The sequence below is a fragment of the Nuphar pumila genome, chromosome 11, assembly GCF_984573655.1.
Source record: "Nuphar pumila chromosome 11, dmNupPumi1.hap1.1, whole genome shotgun sequence".
Lineage (NCBI taxonomy): Eukaryota > Viridiplantae > Streptophyta > Magnoliopsida > Nymphaeales > Nymphaeaceae > Nuphar > Nuphar pumila.
The window spans coordinates 117,847,352-117,870,654 of NC_143259.1; the positions used below are offsets into that span (position 1 = coordinate 117,847,352).

At 35.2% G+C, this 23,303-nt stretch overlaps 1 protein-coding gene across 2 annotated transcripts in view; it reads right to left on the reverse strand.

The window, feature by feature from the left end:
• Positions 1–18,803, reverse strand: part of LOC149823090 (Chaperone DnaJ-domain superfamily protein) — a 35,678-nt gene extending 16,875 nt beyond the window's left edge. For both annotated transcript variants that reach the window (XM_089980542.1, XM_089980543.1), the window contains exons 1-7: positions 18,633–18,803; positions 18,462–18,524; positions 18,254–18,320; positions 17,916–17,975; positions 15,957–16,007; positions 15,759–15,839; positions 14,903–15,015 (exon numbers count right to left, since the gene is read on the reverse strand). In XM_089980542.1, coding sequence (XP_089836668.1) covers positions 14,903–15,015; positions 15,759–15,839; positions 15,957–16,007; positions 17,916–17,975; positions 18,254–18,320; positions 18,462–18,524; positions 18,633–18,739 — 542 coding nt within the window. In that variant the 5' untranslated portion in view covers positions 18,740–18,803. The remainder of the gene's footprint in view (positions 1–14,902; positions 15,016–15,758; positions 15,840–15,956; positions 16,008–17,915; positions 17,976–18,253; positions 18,321–18,461; positions 18,525–18,632) is intronic.
• Positions 18,804–23,303: the final 4,500 nt, after the last annotated feature.

Consider the following 23,303-nt stretch of genomic DNA (forward strand, 5'->3'; position numbering starts at 1 on the left):
ATATCGTTCAATGGCACTTCTAAAGGTGCATCTATCTCTATGAGTATAAGTGATAGGGTCTCTAGATATATTTTCTTCTTGAGAGGTAGTAGGGTTAGAATTATCGTTGATTTCAACTACTTCATTGTCACTGTTATATGTTGATTTCTCATCACTAGAGATATCATCTTTAAATAATAGATCAAAAAGAAAGAAATTGTCGGCATTTTCTAAATGAGGTTTATTCTTTTCAAAACCACTATCATTTTCCAAGAATGTAACATTCTTTGAGACATATAACTTATCATTCTTAACATCATAACATCGAAACCCTTTGGAATAGCCAAGAAAAGCACAAGGAATAGCTTTTGGGGAGAGTTTATCATTTTTATTTGTAAGGACAAAGCACTTATAACCAAACACTCTTAATCTATTATAATCGGGTTCTTTTTCATATAGAGCCTTAAATGGAGAAATTTTATCTAAGTTTTTGGATGAAAGGCGATTAATAAGATAAAAGGAAGCAAGAGCATACTCGACCCAAAAAAAATTTAGAATACTTTGGGAAATAAGAAGGGTTCTAGTGGTTTCAATGATATGCCTATGTTTCCTTTTGGCCAAACCATTTTGTTGTGGGGTCTTAAGACACGATCTTTGATGGACAATACCATAGTCTTCAAGATATTTTTTAAATTTGTTAGAGAGATATTCTCCTCTGAAATCGGCCCTAAATATCTTTAAATTATTATTAAATTGATTTTTTATCATTATATGAAAAGATTTAAAACATGAAAAAACTTCATGCTTATGTTTGAGAAAATAAATCCAACAATATCATGAAAAATCATTCACAAAAATCACATAATAGACAAAACCTCCTTTTGATATAACGGGTGTCGGTTCCCAAACATCCAAATGAACAACTTCAAAAGGCTTAGTGGTAAACATAGATCTTTGTTCAAAAAACATACTTCTCATTTTTTCAAGAATACAATCATTACAAAAGAAAGTATTTTTACAAAGATTTTTAGTAAAGTCCAAATAGGACAACTTGGTGATATTGTCATGACCAAGTCTTTTGTGCCAAACATTTATATCTTTCTGTTGGGTCACATTACAAAAAGGGTTGTTGGGAATTTGATGAGAATCCACATAGTATAAGTCTCTCTTCCTAGAGCCTTCCCCAATCAACCTCCCGGACCGGTGATCCTGTATTAAACATTTATTAGATGAGAATTGAATGTCACAGCCAAAGTCTGAGAGTTGAGAGACGGAAAGTAAGTTCAAATTCAATTTTGGTATAAACCTAATTTTTGGAATAAAGAAGTTTGAGTTTGAAAATTTTCAATTACCTTAATTTCAAGAGAAGTGTCGTCCGCAGTTGAAACAAAAGATAGTGACGAACTTTCAACATACTCAGAAAGGGAGGAAATGTTTGGAGACATATAAAATGAAGCACTGGAATCCAATAGCCAAGAAGTTTTACCTGAAGGAGACGGAGTAGATACAACGACACCGAAAATGACCCCCTTAAGAAGAGGTTGAAGAGCTTCCACAACTTGATTTAGAGATAGAGCTCCATTTGTAGATTCCTCTTTTTGTGGTTGAGAAGTGGTGGCCATTGCTAGTAATTTCTTCCACTTAGGACAAACCGGTTTGATATGACCCGATTCTTTGCAAAAGTGACATACAACTTTGCTATAGTCCCTTCTTTCGCCTTTACCACCATGATTTTGACTTTTAAAATGAGGAGATTTATGTCCTTAAGTTGTTCCCGAGCTTAGAAACGACATTCGCTCCATCACACTCATCTTGATTTGTAGGCATTGTAAGAACACTTGGATTTTGCTTGCTAATGCCCATACGAGTTTCCTCTCCACTTAATTTAGTAATGACGTCTTCAAGAGAGAGAAAAGTGAAGGAGGATAGGAGAGAAGATCTAATTTGCTCAAACTCGGGCCTTAGTCCATTCAAAAAGTTGAAAAAACGATCTTCTTCAAGTTGCTTATGACAAAGCTCTATGGCTTTTCCACTCCACTTAGGTTCGAGCATAGAAAGCTCATCCCAAATGGATGAAAGCTCGGCAAAATATTCTCTTATAGTCATCTCTCCTTGAAGAAGGGTTAGCGCCCTCTTTTAGAGGTAATACTTATGGGACAAATCTCTAAAAGTGTACATCTTCTCAAGATACTCCCATGCTTGAGAAGCCTTTTTAAACTTTATGATATTGGCGTTGATTCTAGTCTCAACGGATGAGAAAATCCATGACAAAATCTTGAAGTTCTTCATATTCCATTCCTCATGTTTTTTGCTATATTCTTAGAGAGCCTTCGTTCTTTCATCTCCCTCAAGAATTTTGATTTCTCCACTTTCAACCATCGTAATTTTTTGCTCTGGTTCCAGAATCGAACCTTGAACATAACCCCAAAGCCCTTTTCCTTTAATATGGGCTTCCATATTACCGGTCCATACGTGATAATTGGAGCCATTGAGCTTAAAGCCAAGAGAGAAATGAGAGTCTTTTTCACCCATTAGAGAGATAAGATAAAGAAGAAAAATACGTACCCCAAAGAGATTTTAACTCTTGTTGTAGTAATCTTCTAAAATATTTGATGAAGAGAAGTCTTTACGCCAATCTCGAAAAAAATGAAGGCATGCTTTTCGAGGCACTCAATATTGTGAAGAATCACAAGATTTTCCTTCCCAAGCAACCTTGCTCTGATACCATGTAAAAATCTCTATAAAAAGAGATTTTGTGTGCACAACACTAAAAACATGAAGTGTGCACAAAGGCACAAAGGAGAACTCTCACAAGTGCACAAAGGCACGGATACAAATGCATAAAAAATATCAACTTCAATATATTGGGTCCCAAGAGGGGCTTTACAAAAGCATAAAGAAAAGAGAAGGGGAGCACCCCTATTTATACAATGTTGGAGGAGTGGGGGGGGGGGGCTCCAACATATATGTTGGAGCCCCTCCAACGGTTATAAATATAACCGTTGGAGGGGGCTCCAACGTCTATGTTGAGCCCCCCCCCCCCCATGTGACACAAAATACAAAAAATAAAAATAAAAAAGAAAAACTAAAAAGAATAAAAAGAAAGCAAAATACAGTCATATTCTCAAATGAGAATATGCGCAAAATAAGAAAAGACTAAAACACCCTTTATCGAGTTTTGAATATATATTAATATATATACTTAGATAGATACATATACATATATATATAATATATATACGTAAATGTATCTCTCCATATATATATATGAATATATATATAAGAATCATTACATTTTAACATTCTTCACCAAGCCTCTCGTTGCTCCTAGATTTCACTTTCTCTTAGGCAAACTTTTGGTTATCCAACCGTAAGTTTGAGGGGGGGTGTTAAAATATGTAATCTCATATGTAATTTTCTTTTTTTTAGTTAGTATTTGGTTTAGTTATTTCTAGTTGAAACCTAACTAGAACTAGCTAAATCAGTCCATTTTAGGACTCTTATAACCTTCACCTTTTGACTAGTCAAAAAGGTGCAGCCACAAGGGAGCCGTTAGACTCCCAATGGCTCTAATAGAGCCATTGGGAGTCCAAAGACTCCCTTGAGGCTCCTCTCCCCTTCCCTATAAATATGGGGACTAATCCCCTTCGTAATTTATTCCTTTTGTATGGGATTTTATCCCAATTCATTAAATTTATTTATTTGTTTGTATACCCATTTTCGAGTAGTTTATGTTCTTGAGTTCTCTTTATGAACCTTTGTGGTTCTTGTGGTGTATTTGTGAGAACTTGTTGAGAGATATTTTTGCAGTGTATTTTCACTTCCTTACATTTTACACAAAAGACATAAGTTGTCTCCAAAAGCAATTGAGTGTGTTTTCTTTGGATACGGTGAAAATAAAAAAGGATATAGATATTTTGATTTAAAAAATAACAAACTTTATGTTTTCAAATATGTGACATTCTTAGAAGATGAAAATGGTTTTGAAAATCTTGATAAGAAACATGAAATTAACTACATGTTTTTGTATGATTTTTCTCCAACGAAAGATATGCATTCTAATGGTGATTTATTAAATCATTTTAAAATCATAGATGACACATATAATGAAAACTCTAATATTGAAACATAACCAAGTAGTGATGATATCATTGATAATTTTAAAAATCTTCAAGTTTATACTCGGCGTGAGCAAAATAAACCTATTAGTGTCTTAGAAAAAATTTCTCAAAACAATGAGTCTCTAGAAGAAACCTCTCTTAGACGATCTACTAGAGAATCCATTCCACCAAATAGGTTTGTGTCCTATGAAACACTAACACCTAATTATAGGGCTTGCCTAATAAATTTAGGCTCCCATCATGAGCCCGCACATTATAATCAAGCAAAAAATATACCACATTAGATTGAAGTCATGAATATAGAACTAGATGCACTTAAGAAAGCTAACACTTGGGAAATAGTTAAACTTCCTTCCAACAAGAAACTTATTGGATGTCGGTGGGTTTTTAAAGTTAAAATTAAAAGTGACAGAACTTTAGAACGATATAAAGCAAGATTAGTAGCTAAAGGATACTCACAAGAATATGGTATTGACTATGAGGAAACATTTGCACTCGTGGCTAGAATGACTAGTGTTAGGACCCTAATAGTTGTAACATCAACTAAAAAATGGCTTATATATCAATTGGATGTTAAAAATGTCTTCCTTAATGGAAACCTTAATGAAAAAGTCTATATGGATACTCCGTCGGGATTTAACATTGAACAAGAAAAAACTCTTAAACTTTTAAAAGCATTGTATGGTCTTAAGGAGACTCCCAAGGCTTGGTATGATAGATTTAGTGATGTCATGACTAGTCTGGATTTTTGTTCATGTTATAAAGACATTGCTCTCTTTGTAAAAAATGCATGAACTAGTATTGTTATTTTTCTACTCTATGTAGATGATATGATTATAACAGAGAATGATCAAATTGGTGTTCATAATGTTAAAAATATGTTAAAAGATAATTTTGACATGTTTGACTTAGGATTCTTAAGATGTTTTTTAGGAATTGAAGTTGAATACTCTCCCCGCGGTTATATACTTTCTCAAATGAAACTTGTTGCAGATATATGAATTAAATCTGGAATTTCAGATGATAAGAAGGTGAAAACTCCTGAAGTGATCAATGCTAAATTAAGACTGGAGGATGAGATTCTTCTAGAAGTTCACACACCCTACAACAATTCATTGGCTCTCTCACCTATCTGACCATTACCAGACCAGATATTGCTCATGTTGCTCACTCTGCTAGCTAGTTTCAGCATGCTCCTACAACTGTCTACATGAGTGTTATGCTAAGAATTGTCAGATACCTCAAGAATATCATTACTAAAGGGCTATTTCTATCATCATCCTCTTTATTAAATTTACTTGCTTATAATGATGTTGATTGGGGAGGAAACCCTAATGATAGAATCTTAACTACTGATTTTTGTGTCTTTTTAGGAGATTCTCGAATTGCTTGGAGATGTAAGCAGCAGAATGTTTTGCTATGCTCTACTGAAGCTGAATACCAGGTTATGGCAACTACCACTATGAAACTCGTTTGGTTACGAAGTCTTCTCAAAGATATGGGTGTAAATATCTCTGGTCCTTCAAATCTATACTGCGATAACAAAAGTGCAATTTGCATTGCCAGCCAGTGTTGTGAAAAGTGTTGAGGCGTAGCGAGGCGCTCCACCAAAATCTGAGGCGAGGCATAAGCCTCGAGGCGTAAAGCGTAAGCCTCAATTTTTTTTAACTTAAAAAAACTATAAAAATATCTAAATTATAAATAAATAAAAAATGCCTTATTGATGAGGCAATAACTAACAAGATATAAAAAATCTCAAATAAATACTGAAAAAATATGAGATTAACATGTAAAAGTAACATTAACATGTTGGCATTCCTCCCTCTGGTCTCTCTCTCTCTCACACACACACATGATGAGTTGTGGAGTCTGATTCAGAGTTTTTGCCCTTTCTAAAGAGGGGGTCCGGGGCTCCCCCCGATGCGGGTCCTGCTGCGCATTCAGCTGGCTGGGGTCCAGGGAGGGCGCCCCCAGCGGAGGGTTGTGTGGGGGCAGCACCCCCTGAAAGAAATTTTTTTGGGGCTTATGTTTGAAACCCGGTTTCTTATGGATCAGAACCGACTTGTTTAGGTTTAGGGTTGTCGCCCTTGCCTTGTATAAATTCTTGCTTTTCTTTCTAAAGAAATGAAGTGAATGATGACTTAGAGGATCAATCAAATTCTAAAATGTGCATTTAATACTTAAAATTTATAATAACAAACAGACCCAACCACGTTCCTCTTCACAAACACTGCGCTATGATGCAAAAATATGTGAATATCGAGTACAGAACCTCAGCCCCCAGTTGCTCCAACAAGCGTAGGAACAACAACCCCACAAAGAAATTCACAACCTGAGAGCAAAAGACTAGTCACAGCTTTAGCATAAAACAAAAGAAATTCGACCCATTTTAGCAGCACTGTGGAATGAATTTAGTTATAGGATCTCGTTGGGTGAACATGTCTTATTTTTCTACTGCAATAACCATAGACATATCCTGAAGTAATGCTTTCAACAGATGGCCTACTCCCTATCTAATAAAGTCTTTCCAAATAGAAAGTGTTCACATTATATGCGACATGCAGCGCTGCTAACCGTCACCAATCTTGTTATATACCTTTAAAGAACTGGTGGCGACGGTGGCGAAAGAGGAGCGTGAAGAGAGGGACAACGAGTGAGAGAGGAGAGGGAGAGGGAATGGGAGAGGAGAGGAACAGCGTGCATGGAGGAGGAACGTGGGCTTTTTAAGCAATGCTTAAAAAGAACCATATTTTGTGGTCAAATGAGGGCTTTGACCTTCATTTGACTATGAAAATTTAAGGTGTGTACGCTTCAGCATGAGGTGCGCCTCAAGGCGTATGAGGCGCATGCCTCGGGGCTTTTGCGCTTTGTATGTGCGCCTCAAGGCATAAAACCCCTCGCCTTGAGGCGAGGCACGTTTTTTGTGCCTTGAGACACGTTTTTTGTGCCTTAAGGCACGTTTTTTGCGCCTTGAGGCGCGTTTTTAATAACACTGTTGTCAGCAATCACACATTTCATGAGCACATCAAACATATAGAGATGGACTGTCACTATGTACGTGATGAATATCTGAGAGAGCAATCACACATTTCATGAGCGCATCAAACATATAGAGATGGACTGTCACTATGTACGTGATGAATATCTGAGAGAAATGGTTACCCTACCATATGTCACATCAGAGTATCAATCAGCAGACTTTTTCACTAAAGCTCTTCCTGCTCCTCATTTTATTTTTTTTCTTAGCAAACTTTTGGTCATCTCCCTGTAAAGTTTGAGGGGATGTTAATATATATATACCTGATAGGGGTATTTTGGTCATTTTACATAGTTGTTTCTAGAAACAACTATTTTAATAGGTAGTTTATTTTTATCTTTTTTATTTTTTCTTTTATTTTATTTTTATTATTTAATATGCATTGGGGGTCCCACATTATAGTCGTTGGGGACTCCCAACGACATGTGGGAGCCCCCAATGGCTCCCTTTTTCCCACTCTCTTTGTGTATATATATATAGGGGGTGTTCTCTCCTTGTATTCTTAAGCTTGTGAGCTCTCATTCAATAAAGCTCTTTATTTTTTATGTATAGCCTTTTAAAGGCTTTTTGTATTGTCCCTTAGTGAACTTCTTTACTATCTCTCTCTTGTGCCTTTGTGATTGTCCATTATTGGACATTGTGAATGCATTAGCATTTTTGCATTACATTTTTGCATACTTTATTATATATATAGATACATATAAATATATATAAATATGTACATATATATTTTATATTAATGTAATAGGTAATATTCATTAGGGATATTTTGGTCATTTCACTAATCTGTAATAGGTTGTGCCCATTAGGGGCACATTGGTTATTTTATATATATTTTTTATTTTTCTGGTTTTTTATTTTATATTTTTGTATTGGGCATTATAGTCAAATGCCACATGTAGTCGTTGAGAGCTCCCAATGGCTTTATAGGGCCTTTATGTGTGTATATAAAGGGGTGTTTCCCCTGGATAGGTTATGCTTTCTCAAGCACCCTCACTCTCAATAAAATCTTATATTTTTTACTTGTGTTTCAGCCCTTAAGTGGCTTATGTGCATGTGTTTCAGCCCTTAAGTGGTCATTGTTTGGTTGAGTTCTTGTAAGGCCATAAGAGGCATCTACTTGTATCATTTTTTCTTTTTTATTATAGTTAGGAATATCCAAAAATCATAGTTTTGCGTGTTTTATGCTAAATCTGAACCGTTAGATGTGTTTATCATTGTTTATTCAATAGAAAACATGTTTTTTATTAAGCACCTAAAGAGGTAAAAGAATCAATGGTTGATATTGTACTAAAATTTGAGGATAAAATATTCACATTTTTATATCATATCAATTTGAAACAATGTTTTCTTCTTAATAAACAAGCAATGATGCAATAATAAACACATCTAAAGGTTCAGATCTGGCATAAAACAACTAAAACTATAATTTTTGGAGGGTCCTAACATGACCTAATAAAAATGGGCAGCACAATCCCCATTCTTATATATATATATATATAGTATGTGTGTATGCATTTATGTATATAATATAGATAAAACTGGTCTTGGTTTGGGTTAACCGAGTTCAATTTTGGATAGATATGGACCCCGATACGGTTGACTGTGTTAAATTGTAATTCATAAGACAATGTATTTTCTATATATTTTTTATATATATAAAAGAATATATATATATATATGTGTACATGTATCCATCTACTTATATATATAAAGTATATATTTCTTTCTTGTATTAGCTGTAGGGGTATTTTAGTCATTTCTACATTTTACGTACATTCATGTTTTTTAATATGACTGTAATTCCTCCTTTTTATTTTTTCTTATTTTTGTAATTTTTTCATTTCTTATTTTTGTTCATTTATGTAATATTTCTGTACACAGTCAGTGGCTGACTGTGTACAGTGTACAACAGTCAGCCACTGTCTCTTGTACACAGTTTAAAAAGATAGACGTTGGGCTAGTTCCCAACGTCTCTAATAAGAGTTGTTAGGAATAGCCCAACGACTTTTTAAGTGTACTTATAAATAAGGGTTATGTGAGCCCATTGAATGTAAGTATTAGAGTAAGGAGTTGTCTCTTTAAGCTTATAAACACTGCATTTATTGCACTTCTTTTGTGGTGTAAAGCTTATAAACATTGTGCATTTATTGCACTTCTTTTGGGGTGTAAAGCTTATAAACACTATGCATTTATTTTGTGTCTTGAGTATTTGAAGTATAAGTTATTTGGAAACTTGATTGTTTGCAAGGATTCTTCACATGGTATCAGAGCAAGGTTGGAGAAAGAAAGAGCGTGTGGATTCTCACTTTTTTGGGTGTCTCAAAAAGTATGCCTTCGATTTTTTGGTGATTAGAGTGGATCCGCTTGTTCATCCAATATTTTAGAAGACTCTTCTATCAAGAAAGGTCTAAAAATCTTTTGTGGTACGTATTCTTTTTCATCATCTCTCCTCTTTAATGGGTGAAAAAGACTCATTTTTCTCTCGGCTTCAAAATTCAATGGGTCCAACTATCACGTTTGGGCCGAAAACATGAAGGCTCGTATCAAAGGAAAAGGGCTTTGGGGCTATGTCCAAGGCCCGATTCCCGAACCGGAGCCAAAGATAACCTTGATGGAGAAAGGAGAAATAAAAATCTTTGAAAGCGAAGAAAGAGCCAAGGCTCTTGAAGACTACACCAAAAAGCATGAAGAATGGGAGATGAGGAATTTTAAAATCCTCTCATGAATTTTCTCATCCGTAGAAACAAGAATTAACGCCAATATTATGAAGTTTAAGAAGGCTTCTCAAGCGTGAGAGTACCTTGAGAAGATGTACACCTCTAGGGACTTGTCCCATAAATATTACCTTAAAAAGAGGGCACTAACTCTTCATCAAGAAGAGATGACTATAATGGAGTATTTTGTCGAACTCTCTTCTATTTGGGATGAGCTTGCTATGCTCGAACCCAAGTGGAGTGGCGAAGCCATAGAGCTTCGTCATAAACAATTAGAAGAAGATAGATTTTTTAATTTTTTGAATGGACTTAGGCCTGAATTCGAACAAATCCGGTCTTCTCTTTTATCCACCTTCACTTCCCCCTCTCTTGAAGATGTAATTACTAAACTAAGTAGGGAAGAGACTCGTATGGGTATAAGCAAGAACAACCCAAGTGTTCTAACTACACCTTCCAATAATGAAGAAAATGAAGAAGTTAATGTTGTCTCAAGACCGATGAGCAACTTAAGAACCTACAAGCCTCATCACTTTAAGAATCAAAACTCAAGTGGTCAAGGAGGGAAGAAGGATTATAGCAAGCTTTTATGTCATTTTTTTAAAGAACCGGGGCATATCAAGCCTATTTGCCCAAAGTGGAAAAAGTTACTTGTCATGGCTACTACATCCCAACTTCAAAAGGAAGAGTGCTCGTCATCTTCAAATTGAACTCTCTCATTGCAATAAATCGTGGATGCACTTCAACCTCCTCTAAAAGGGGCTATTTTCGGAAACACCATGTCAACCTCTTCTCCTCCCGGGAAGACCTCTTAGCTTCTAGATTCGAGTGCTTCTTTTCACATGACCCCAAGTTTTAGTTCTTTTTTCGAATACTCAAAAAATCCCTATCCATCTTTTGTTTCAACCGCGGATGGAACATCTCTTGAAGTAAAAGGAATATGAACTTTTAAAAAACAAGGGTTCTTTATTCCAAAAATTAGATTTATACCCAAATTAAACTTAAGTTTGTTTTACGTTTCTCAACTCTCGAATCATGGGTGTGATATAAAGTTTCCATCTAACAAATGTTGGATACAGGATCGCCGGTCCGGGAGATTGATTGAGGAAGACTCTAGGAAGGGTGATCTATACTATGTCGATTCCCTTCAAATTTCAAAGAACCCGTTTTGTAATATTGTCCAACAAAAGGATATTAATGTGTAACGCAAGAGACTTGGACATCCAAATATTGCGAAAAAATCTCATTTACCTTTTGTTAAAAGTCTATATAAAAGTGATTTCACTTGTAACGACTGTATTCTTTGGAAAATGAAAAAATTGCCTTTTTGTCAAAGATCTATGTTTACAACAAGACCTTTTGAAATTATCCATTCGAGGACCGACACCCGTCCTATCAAAATGAAGCTTTGCATATTATGTCATTTTTGTTGACGACTACACGAGATATTGTTGGATTTATTTTCTTAAACACAAATATGAAGTTTTCTCGATTTTTAAAACCTATCATATGATGATTAAAAATTAATTTAATGAGAATCTAAAAAATTTTAGAACTGACTCTGGTAGAGAATACCTTTCAAGTGAATTCAAAAATTATCTTGAAAGTCATGGTATTCTTCACCAAAGACCTTGTCCGAAAACCCCTCAACAAAATGGATTAGCCGAAATAAAGCATAGACATATAATAGAGACAACTCGAAAATTACTTGTTTCTCAAAATATCCCAAAAGGTTTTTGGGCTGAAGCGGCTTTAGCATTTGTCTATCTGATAAATCGGCTACCTTCTAAAAACTTGAACAATATCTTGCCTTTTGAAAAATTGTATACCAAAGAACCCGACTATAGTCGGTTGAGAATTTTCGGTTGTAAATGTTTCGTTCTTACTGACAAGAACAACAAGCTTTCACCAAAAGTCATTGCTTGCGCTTTTCTTGGATATTCTGAAACCCAAAAAGGGTTTCGTTGTTATGATATTAAGAATGACAAGCTATATGTTTTCAGAAATGTGAGTTTTCTGAAAAATGTTAATGATTTTGAAAGGAGTGAACCCTTTGAAGAAAACATGGATTACTCTTTTTTATTTGAAATGTTAGCACATGATGATGATAGTGATGACGATTTTATTCATAATGACGTCAATGATAAAGAAGATGGCTCTTCCCATCCACCTATCTCCCAACATAGAAATGAAGGAGCATTGAGAGATACTATAACATATACCCATAGAGATAGAAACAGTTTTAGGAGTGCAATTGAAAAATTCAGTGAACCTAGTGGGTCCAATTCAACAAATGATGAAAACCTACGAAGAACTGAGAGAAGTAGAAAGATGCCTTCTAGGTTTATTTCATATGATTCGTTTACTCTTAAACATAGAGTCTGCCTTAGCGTCATTCATTCCTATATAGAACCCATAAACTTCAAAGAAGCTAAAAAGAATGATGAATGGATGAAAGCAATGGAATGTGAGCTTTCAACTCTCAACAGGGCAAAGACTTGGGAGTTCCAAGATCTTCCTAAGGGTAAGAAAGCAATAGGGTGTAGATGGGTATTTAAGGTAAAAACTAAAAGCGATGGATCTCTTGAGAGATATAAGGCTCGATTAGTTGCAAATGAATATAGTCACGAATACGGGATTGACTATAAAGAAACTTTTACCCCTATGGCTTGAATGGTCATTGTCCGATGTCTTATTATTGTTGCCTCAATCAATAAATGGAACATCTATCAATTTGATGTTAAAAACATCTTCCTTAATGGTGATCTGAATGAAGAGGTATATATGAATGCTTCACCAGGAATGGAAACTCCCAAAGGGAAAGTGTTTCGCTTTCGAAAAACACTTTATGGTTTAAAACAAGCCCCAAGGCTTGGTATGATAGATTTAACTCTGTAATATTAGAAAATGGTTTTTCTTCTTGTTTCACTGACACTGTCTTATTTGTTAGAAAAATCAATGCAGGGATTGTCATTCTGCTCTTATATGTGGATGATATGCTTATAACCGAAAGTGATTCTAAAGGGGTTAAAAGCATAAAATCAATTTTGAAAGATAGGTTTGAAATGTCTGATTTGGGATTTCTAACTTATTTTTTGGGTATTGAAGTAGCATACTCTCATAGAGGGTATTTTTTATCTCAAACTAAGTTTGCCTCTGAGATTATTGACAAGTCAGATATTACAAATGATAAGCTTTGTGAAACTCCTGCTATAGTAGGAGCTAAAATGAAGATTGATGATGGTATTCCTCTCTCCAATCTCACCCCCTACAGACAGCTTGTGGGATCTTTGATTTATCTGAATATTACTAGACCAGATATCTCTCATGCAGTTCATACTGCAAGTCAGTTCCAACATGCACCAACATCAGTTCACATGAGTGTCATCTTGAGGATTGTGAGATACATATAGGGCACACTAAACAAGGGAGTATTCTTATCATCTTCTTCTTAATTAAAATTAATTGCTTATACTGACTCAGACTGCGGAGGTGACCCAAATAACCGTCACTCCACCACTGGTTTTTGTGTGTTTTTAGGAGACTCGCTGATTTCATGAAGATGTAAGAAGCAACAAAAAGTGTCTCTATCCTCAACAGAAGCTGAATATCGTGTCATGGCGACTACTACCATGAAAATTGTATGGATTCACCAGCTATTAGAAGACATGGGGATCTCAATAGAAGGGCCCACGAAGCTATGCTGTGATAACAAGAGTGCAATATATATTGCCAAAAATCATATTTTTCATGAGCGGACTAAACACATTGAGATGGACTGTCACTATGTTCGGGAAGCGTATCTGAAAGAAGCTATAGATCTTCCATATGTAACTTCAGAATATCAATTGGCAGATTTCTTCACCAAAGCTTTGTGTGCTCCGCGCTTCGATTTCCTCCTTGACAAACTTTCGGTCATCTTGCCCTAAGTTTGAGGGGGGTTTAAATTGTAATTCATAAGACAATGTATTTTCTATATATATATTTTTATATATATAAAAAGATACATATATATATATTTCATATATATGTACATGTATCCATCTACTTATATATATATATATATAAAGTATATATTTCTTTCTTGTATTAGTTGTAGGGGTATTTTAGTCATTTCTACATTTTACGTATATTCATGTTTTTTGATATGATTGTAATTCCTCGTTTTTATTTTTTCTTATTTTTGTAAGTTTTTCATTTCTTATTTTTGTTCTTTTATGTAATATTTTTGTACACAGTCAGTGGCTGACTGTGTACAGTGTACAATAGTCAGTGGCCAGTTTAAAAAGATAGATGTTGGGCTAATTCCCAACGTCTCTAATAAGAGCCGTTGGGAATAACCCAATGACTCTTTAAGTGTGCTTATAAATAAGGGTTATGTGAGCCCATTAGATGTAAGTATTACAGTAAGGAGTTGTCTCCTTAAGCTTATAAACATTGTGCATTTATTGCACTTTTTTTTGTGATGTAAAGCTTATAAACACTGTGCATTTATTGCACTTCTTTTGTGGTGTAAAGCTTATAAACACTGTGCATTTATTTTGTGTCTTGAGTATTTGAAGTATCAAGTTATTTGGAAACTTGATTGTTTGCAAGGATTCTTCACAGACTGCACCTGACATTGCATAAGCCGTGACCAAGTGATGCACCCGCGTTGGTGTGGGAGCAACACGGGTGTGTTGGCCTTTTAGAAGTGTCCGTGTTACATAGGTTTTTCCAGACTAGGGAATCTAAATGCACAAACAAAATCTTCTATAACTTGATTCATCATTTGGTATCTGAAGGTGACAGTTCTTTTTTTATCATTTTTGGTTTGTCCCAGTTGCAGCTTCTTACCATTCAGAGGAACAACAATAACCAAGCCTAGGAATCTGCTTATAGCAAGCAACAATTACCAGCATGTAGAAAGATCAACCAACACTTATTCATGGTAAATCAAAGAGATAGTGTACAATCAACCTGGAGAGTTAAAATGAGAAAATCAAAGCAAACGGCAAGTCATGTTTTGGTGCATTTGATACTTGCACATACAAACAACAAATATTCCTTACTTATTTAACTGTTTGGGGCCCTTTTTTCTGTTGGTCAATCCTCCATTGCGCTCAAGTTCCAGAGCATGCAGCTTATTTTTATATGCTGGAGTTTTCTTTACCATTGTAACAACCTGCATCAGCATCAAAAGAAAGAAAAAGAAACACAATTGATCTACTTGGAAAATGGAGAAAGCAGGGCTTCCATATTATGCTGGTAGATTATAATATAAGGGCAACACACTGAACAACAGAATACTGCACCATACACTTTAATTGAATTTCATTTTTGTATATGATAATTTCTTTCCTTTTTTTTTGGAAATGAATCCAAAAATTACTTGAAAGTTGAGATCATTTGTTCTGGGTTCAGGATAACATGTAATAGAGAAAAAAGTAATCTTTACCCTTTTTCATATAATGTATAGAACAGGGAAGTACCAAACTGGGCACTCCCCTGAACTACCAATAGAAGGAAAACTTGAAGTTGAACCTCTAATGTTTATCTATGGTTTTCTAATGTATTATCACGGCATGTACATGTCCCCTATAGACAACCTATTAGGAATAATTTCCAATGCCATATAGAAGCTTTGCTTGACAATGTCACACCCATTACATGAAAAAGACAATTCTGTGTGTGTGAACCGTGCATTGTGTACACACCAGCAGAAACTTATTATCCTAAACTTCCAATGGCCTAGCAGAAGCAATAAAAAATGCCCGTAGGTGCAGCAAAATGGGGCATCTATAGCTTCCTGAGAATAATACAGTAGTAGGTACCTAAAAAACTTGAGACCATAATGACAGAAGATCGTTCCATTTATATTGATGGAACAACTTACACTATAAAAGCTATTTTCTAATATTTTAATACCTGATTATACCTTGTCCACTGATTGAGAAATTGAAATGCTGAAAGAACTAGAAGAAGACCAATTAAAACTGCACGTAGATCCTGCCAGCAAAAAAAAAAAGAGTTAAACATCCTTTTGTGTTAGTATTTCTAACTTGAGACTGAATTTTCAATTCCTTGGCTAGAAAGAAAGTCAAAGAAGTTCATGTTGAGTCTTACTGTCTTGTACCCATAGTACGCCTGATAATAACGTGCTGTGTTATAAAACACCTGCAACAGAAATGTCAATGGGATCACTCATTTTATCTGCCCTTCTGATAATATCAGATACCAGTAAATAATCATACTAATTAAAATAACAGAAGTAAATGAAAAGTGTTGAGGTTTGTTCAATTCTGAACAGAAGAAAATCAGATTTTCTTTCATTAAATCGCCAAATGATGTTCAAGTAGCTTGATGCAAACCAACAGACTAAATTCATATTGAAGTTAAATTAGGAGTAGGTTCCAGCTTTGACACCTAGAAGTTTTCCACCAGACATCCATCAGTAGACAGGATTAATGAGCTCACACATGCAATCAGTCATGAGTCCTGGTCAAGAGTCGACATGTGCATTGTGTGTTAGTAGAGATATATAAGCCATTTAGGCTTTGTTCATGCTAGGGTCTATCAGTTATGGATCATATGACATGCATTGCAACCCTAAAGCAGATTCTGTAACTAAAGTCAGAAAAGAGAAATGTTGAAAAGTTTTGAAAAAGAAAGAAAGGATAAGTCATAGAATGGCAAAAGAAAGCACTAAGAATAGAAATGCAATCAACATCCAAGAAAATAAAATCACAGAGGGAGAAGGAATTTCCCACTGCCACCATATAGCATTCATCTCTACTTGGTGATGAATAAACCATCTGTTCCTCCTTTGATCTCTCAGGTGCTGACCTTATAAAGTAGAGAGAAATACTCTTACAAATCTTCTCACTCTAAAATAAAAGAAGTCGTATAGGGGTTTAAGTCTGTTCTACCCTTTCATATGGTACCTGTTATGTACTATGCCTTGGAATCAAGTCTGGTTTGGCTCAGCTGGAATCATAATTCCTGAACTTGTAACTGAATCAAGATCAAGGAAGAGAGAGAGAGAGAGATGGTAGCGAAAACGAGAAGAGAATGAAAAAATCAAGACCACAATCATTGAAGATCCTGAAGTTTCCTCCTCTCTGCTTATGATATTTCTAATCAAAATTTTGTACACTTATTATATCACAGCATCCAAGAGACTTTAGCTAAGAGTAATCAGAAACCTTGATCCACCATATCTGAACAACTTAGATAAGTCCCACAGAATAATGTTTGCTCATGACTCTCTGCAAGGTGTTATATTCCTATAGAGAAATAACCAAAGAAAAGATAAATTCGTCTTCTATACATGCAAAAATTAAAATTTCACTGGACTCAACTTTCACCCATAACTCCACCATTTCTTTCCTGCAGGTGTTGCCACATCCTAGTGGCCCCTAATCAAGCGTGTCTAACAGGAAGAAAGCAAGCACACGAAGAGGAGAGCAAATAATGGAAAGCTTGTCTCCCATAAATACCTCCTGCATCCATATCATCCATAGCTAATGGTGTCAACTCAATGGTTTTTGTTCCAATTTGTTCTTCAACACATACACAACCAAATTCCCAGCATCCTTTTGAATAGCATCAAAGTTTTGAATCTAGCCCAAGTTCCCTAGATTACCTTCAGAAATTGGACCAAATTGGGTTGCCAGTTTTATACAGATGAAAGACCAAAAGAGTACTGACATCAACCATACGTACTTGAAATTGAATTGTCCCTAAAAGACCTATAAGAATCTTGATGTTGTTTGTTGGTGTTTCCTTGAAAATAAGACGACAATGTGTCATCCACAAGGAAGAAATCCTAATCCATTCTGAAGAAACGAAAGGATCCGAACGTATTTGGAAACATCATTAAACAAGCTTATCTATACAGGGCACGAGGCCATTACATTGCTTCAGTTTTGCCGCATGTATCACAATTCCGGCACAAAAACTAATACTTACGTTGCAGGATAATGTTGAAGATTTAGACTGTCCTTTTGATGCTAAAAGATGCATTTTATTATGTTTCAGTGTCACAGAATCACTATCCAAACTCAAAAAAAAAAATCGATTTACCTCCTCCGGATGTGCGATAGAATAATCATACTGCCCCCTTGTGGCCTCATCCTTCAAAATCTGCGCAAATTAAGAATCATCATTAAACACTGTTACTTACGCATGAAGAACTTCACCAAGGACACCACACAATAATACAAGAAAAGAAAACTGCGCCACGCAATTAATTCAGAACAAACGAAGATGAGGAAGTTAGACATTATTAAATTAAAACTAATAATTCGCCTTAAAAATCCAGCATAATTCAAGAATAATTAACCAGAAAATGAAATTATAGAATAATCATGGATAAATCGATCTTAAGAATGCAAAAATCACTCTAGAATCAGTAAAATTACCTCATAAGCATTCGCAACTTTGACAAACAACTTCCTTGACTCCGGATCCGGATTCTTATCAGGATGACTGACCACCAAGCAAAAAAAATAAAGCAATAATTCAAAAAACAAACAAGAAAATCAAGTGGAGAAAAATCAGATTCCAACGCAGAATCAAATTATGGAACCAGGTAAAAAAAAAGAGATCGATCGAAGCAGAGAGTTTTACTATTTCAATGAGAGTTTGTAGTAAGCTTTCTTGATCTCCGAGGCATTCGCACTCTGCGTAACCCTGGAATCAAATAGAGAACATAAAATACGCCCAAACTCATCAGAAAACGAAGTATAAAAACTCGCAGAAGAAATTCCGCTCTGATAAGCGAGGGGAAGAAAGGAATACCCGAGGAGGTCGTAGCAATCGTCTTCGTCGCAGTAGATCGATTTGGTCGACGGGAGAAGAGAAACGATGAGAAGTGAGATCGCGAACCAGTAGAGCAACGACGCCATCGATCTCTCCGCTCCGAGCTCTCGGAAGGCGAGCAGCAGCTCATTCAACTCCCCTCCAATAGGGGAGGGGTCTTCATAAGTGCACCAGTTTTGGATCTTGTAGGATCCGGGTTTGGCAATGAAGAAAGAGGTCTGGTTAGATATTTGGGTCGGACATATAAGGTCCGATTTGCATTGAGAGCCGGGTATGGTATATGAAATTTATACGAGACCAAGGTTCGTCCGAGAACCGATTATGATTAGGGGTGTCAATGGGTCGGGTTTGGTATGGACCCAGGTGAAACCAGACCCAGACCTGATTGAGATGATGGTACCGGGTCTGGACCCAGGTCACACAGACCCACCATAAGAGAAACCACATCCGGATCCTATAAGGATTACATGAACAAGACCCAAACCATACCTAGTAAAATAATATTTTTTTTATCTTTTTTATATTGAAAATTTGTTGATCTTAGTAAGAACTGGGGTCGGGCACGAGTCGGGTATGAAATTTTACAAACCATACCCAACTCCATATATTAATCGGACCTTTCGGATCCAACTCGGTACCAAACCATGACCCTATATGGTTTAATAAGGTTGGGTCTGGATCAAACTCAACCCATTGAAACCCCTAATTAAGATCCACGACTTCTTAGTGTAGAAGTTATACAAGACTATTGATTTGCCACTTTTGGTTTATATGATCCTTTTGTGACCCCACCAACCTGGTGGTTACCCATGTAGTCCATGACACTACAAGTATGAGGGTCAATAGTGGTGATTCTTTAATGGCGATAAAAAACCTCGCTGCTGTTGATCAAGCAATAACGGCGAGATTTTTATCCCCGTTAATTGATAGGTAATAGCAGGAACATAAATATATCGTCATTATTACTCTATGACAGTGATGAATGTCATTGCTATCGCTTTATCAATAATAGTGATATTTATGTTTCAATAATTACCCTGGCCTTGCACACATCTCATCGTTAAAGACTTATGTATCATGTTAGATATTATGTTAAAACACATTAATAGATATATTTAATGGTTAGAAGATCTCACAATTATTAATTAATAACGGTGAAATCTAGCTCTTGTTGTTATAGGGTTACTATATAACAGCGACAGTTATGTCACCATTATAGAGTGAGGTCAAATCCCCCATTTGACCAACATTTGGGGAATTTTTTTAAGGAGCCCCATGAGGCTTCCCTCTCTTTCTCTCATTTCTCCCTGCCCTTTCGTCTCTTAATCTCTGCTCACTTCGACGAGTCCCTCTCTCTTTGCAGCTCACTTCGGCGACCCCCTGCCCGACTCCCTCCTCTTTCTCTTTCGCTCGTCTCTCTCTGCTCTTCTCTCCATGCTCTCTCGTCTCTCTTGTTGTTGGCGCAGTCTTGCTCGTTGTTGCAAGGTACTCTCTCTTTATGAATCATATGGTGTGTTTTTCAAACACGGTTTTGAGTGTGTGAATGTCTAAAAACGTGGTATGGCTGCAAAACGGTTTATATTTCATTTTTTTATGTGTATGTTGATTATGTATATGAAATCTGAAATGTATATAATGTTTAAGCAAGTTTTTGAATATGCATGAAATCTGAAAATGCATCTATGGGTCATTTTTTTTGAAATTCGATTTGCATGAGATTTAGTTTAGGAAATAATTTTTTGTATGACCTATATGCATGCTGAAAATAAAACAATTGTTTTGTATAAAATATGCTTGCTGAAAAAAAAAGTATATTGCATGTTAAAAATATATGCATAATTATCTAGATTAATGTGATGGTGAGATTTTTATAGTTAGACAATTTTGGCTGAGTTTTTCAAGTTATAAAATTTTGTTTTAAGGTTTTTTTTTTTTTTGAGATTTCTATCCCTGGACAGTTAGCATTTTGACTTTTCAAACTTATCATGTGTGTGGTTGGAATTGCTGCCAAAAGAAAGAAAATTTTATGTTTTTGACCTTCACTGTGTACTTGGAGTAGCTGTAAAAAAAAATTGTTTTTGACATTCACTATGTGGTTGAAATTGTTGTCAAAACTTTTTTGTTTTTGACCTTCACTGTGCACGTGTTTAAAGTTGTTTCAACCTAGCAAACATGGTTAAGCCCTTAGGTTCAATCAAAAGAAGTAATGTAGCAGGTGTTGCACCTTGAGTTGTGCATGTGTGCAAAGTACAAAGTGTACTAACAAGACATTGCCTTTGCCTCTAATGCACCTAGCCTCAAATGCCCATACAACTGTGGATATGTGTTCAGTGGGTCGCATTTGACACAATTCTGACCGAGACTAGGTCATGTATGTCCACTTAATTAGTTGGGTCAGACCCATAGGATCCCAGCTGGTATATGGACTCAAGTCCAATTTGTGAAATTTTAAATCAGTCCTGGTTCTAGGCCGAAGTGCCAATTAACATCCACAATTTTTTCAGTTATAAAACTCTATTTTAAGTTTTGTTTTTTTGGTTGAGATTTTTATCCTTGCACAGTTAGCATTTTGGTTTTTCAAACCTGTCATGTGTAGCTGGAATTGCTGTCAAAAGAAAGAAAATTTTATGTTTTTGACCTTCACTATGTGCTTCGAGTTGCTGTAAAAAAAATGTGTTTTTGACATTCACTGTGTAGTTGAAATTGCTGTAAAAAAATTGTTTTTGACATTCACTTTATGGTTGAAATTGTTGTAAATTTTTTTGGGTTTTGACATTCACTATATGCTTTGAATTTGCAGTCAAAATTTTCTGTTTTGACCTTCACCATATGCTTTAAATTGATGTCAAAGATTTTTTGCTTTTGACATTCACCGTGTTCTTTAATTTTGCTATCAAAATTTGATGTTTTGACATTCCCTTTGTGCTTTAAATTGTTGTCCAACTTTTCTATTTTTGACATTCACTGTGTGCTTTAATTTTGTTGTTAAAATTTGCTATTGCTCGCCATTCACTTTATGGTTTAAATTGTTGCCAAAAATTTATTGTTTTTGACATTCACTGTGAGCTTTAAATTATTGTCAATAAATTTGTTGTTTTGACATTCATACTGTGCTTAAAATTGTTGTCAACAAATTTGATGTTTTTGGCATTCACTTATTATTTAAATTGTTGTAAAAAAAATTCTATTTTTAGGGCTTTTTTAATTTTCTCTTTTAATGATTTCTTGTTGATTTAGGTTTCTTGTAATCTTGATCTGCATTCTATTCATGGTTAAATTGCTTCTTGATCCACATTCTAGTCGTAGTTAATACTGATCTACATTCTAGTTGTGGTTAATACTAATTAGTAGAGAGTATAGACATAGTCTTAACCAATCATATATGATCTTTGGTTGAGTCAACATACATTTGGATAAGCCAAGCTCAACTCTCTAACTGTGTTATATGCTAGAATTTTCCAAACTGCTCGACATGGATTGCATGAATCTTTGAAGATCTAGTCGATTGTCTCAACCTATAGCCAATTTGCATATGTTGTTGAGATAGCTTGTCATTTCCTCTTTTGGCACACATGACTAATTTACATAATATTGAGGACATGTCTTCTTTGAAGCAATTCCTCCAGAAAAATAACAAATCAATTCGTAACTATGATGGGATGATAGTGTTTATACAAAAAAGAGTACAAGATAAAGCAAATTATTTTAACTTAATTTCTTCTGTGTGATCATTTTTTATAATAAATGTGCAAACTTTGTATTGATTGTAGCAACTGAAATATTAGAAGGTGGTCCATCTGCATTTTGGCTCTGGTTATAGTTTCTTTTTTTATTTGTACTTTATGAATCCCTGATAGAATGTTACATGCTAATTAGGTTCTGAAATATATTTTTTGAAATGAATGCTTACATGCATATGTGCTTATGTTTTGAATGATGATTGAACTTAGTTTATAATTTTTTTGATTTGTTACTCTTGGATGAATTTGATTGATCTTTTGATATGTGGGTCTTAGTAGGTCACGTGTGTTGTTTTGATATTCGTAAATACTGCAGCATATCTCCATCACAAGTGGAGAAGGAAGACCATGTGTTACCATAAAGTCCTAATTGGTTGAAGGACTCATGGCTAGACCCAGAAATTGATATAATTGCAATTAAATGTGAAGAGTTGATAAAGTATCTAGGGTCACAAAAGAAATGTAATGTAAGTGCATGTGTCATTCCTCTATTTTTTGTCTTTGTGTTCATTTTTCCTCTTGAAAATGAGTTCAAAAATGACCATTGTTTATATTTCATAATTATGTGTTATCCTAACTTCATGATCTCATTGTTGTTGTTCAGTTGATATATCTACAATTTGTGAATCAGTTCTTCATAATATATATCAAATTTAATGTTATTCTTGTATGATAGTGAATATTCATGTATAATTCAATTTTGTATAGTGTAGTCTGATCTAATATTGTTTGTTATAGATGTCAACATATTCACCACGAGAATGTAAGCATTCTTTCTCTCTCAAGATTTGTTCACCATCTGCTAGCCAAGGTGAACACCTAGCCGAGATCGACTTAGATAAGAGGTGGGTGATACTTTAAGGAAGAAAGAGGTGACCCCTCACACACCATAAGTCATAACAGCTCCATA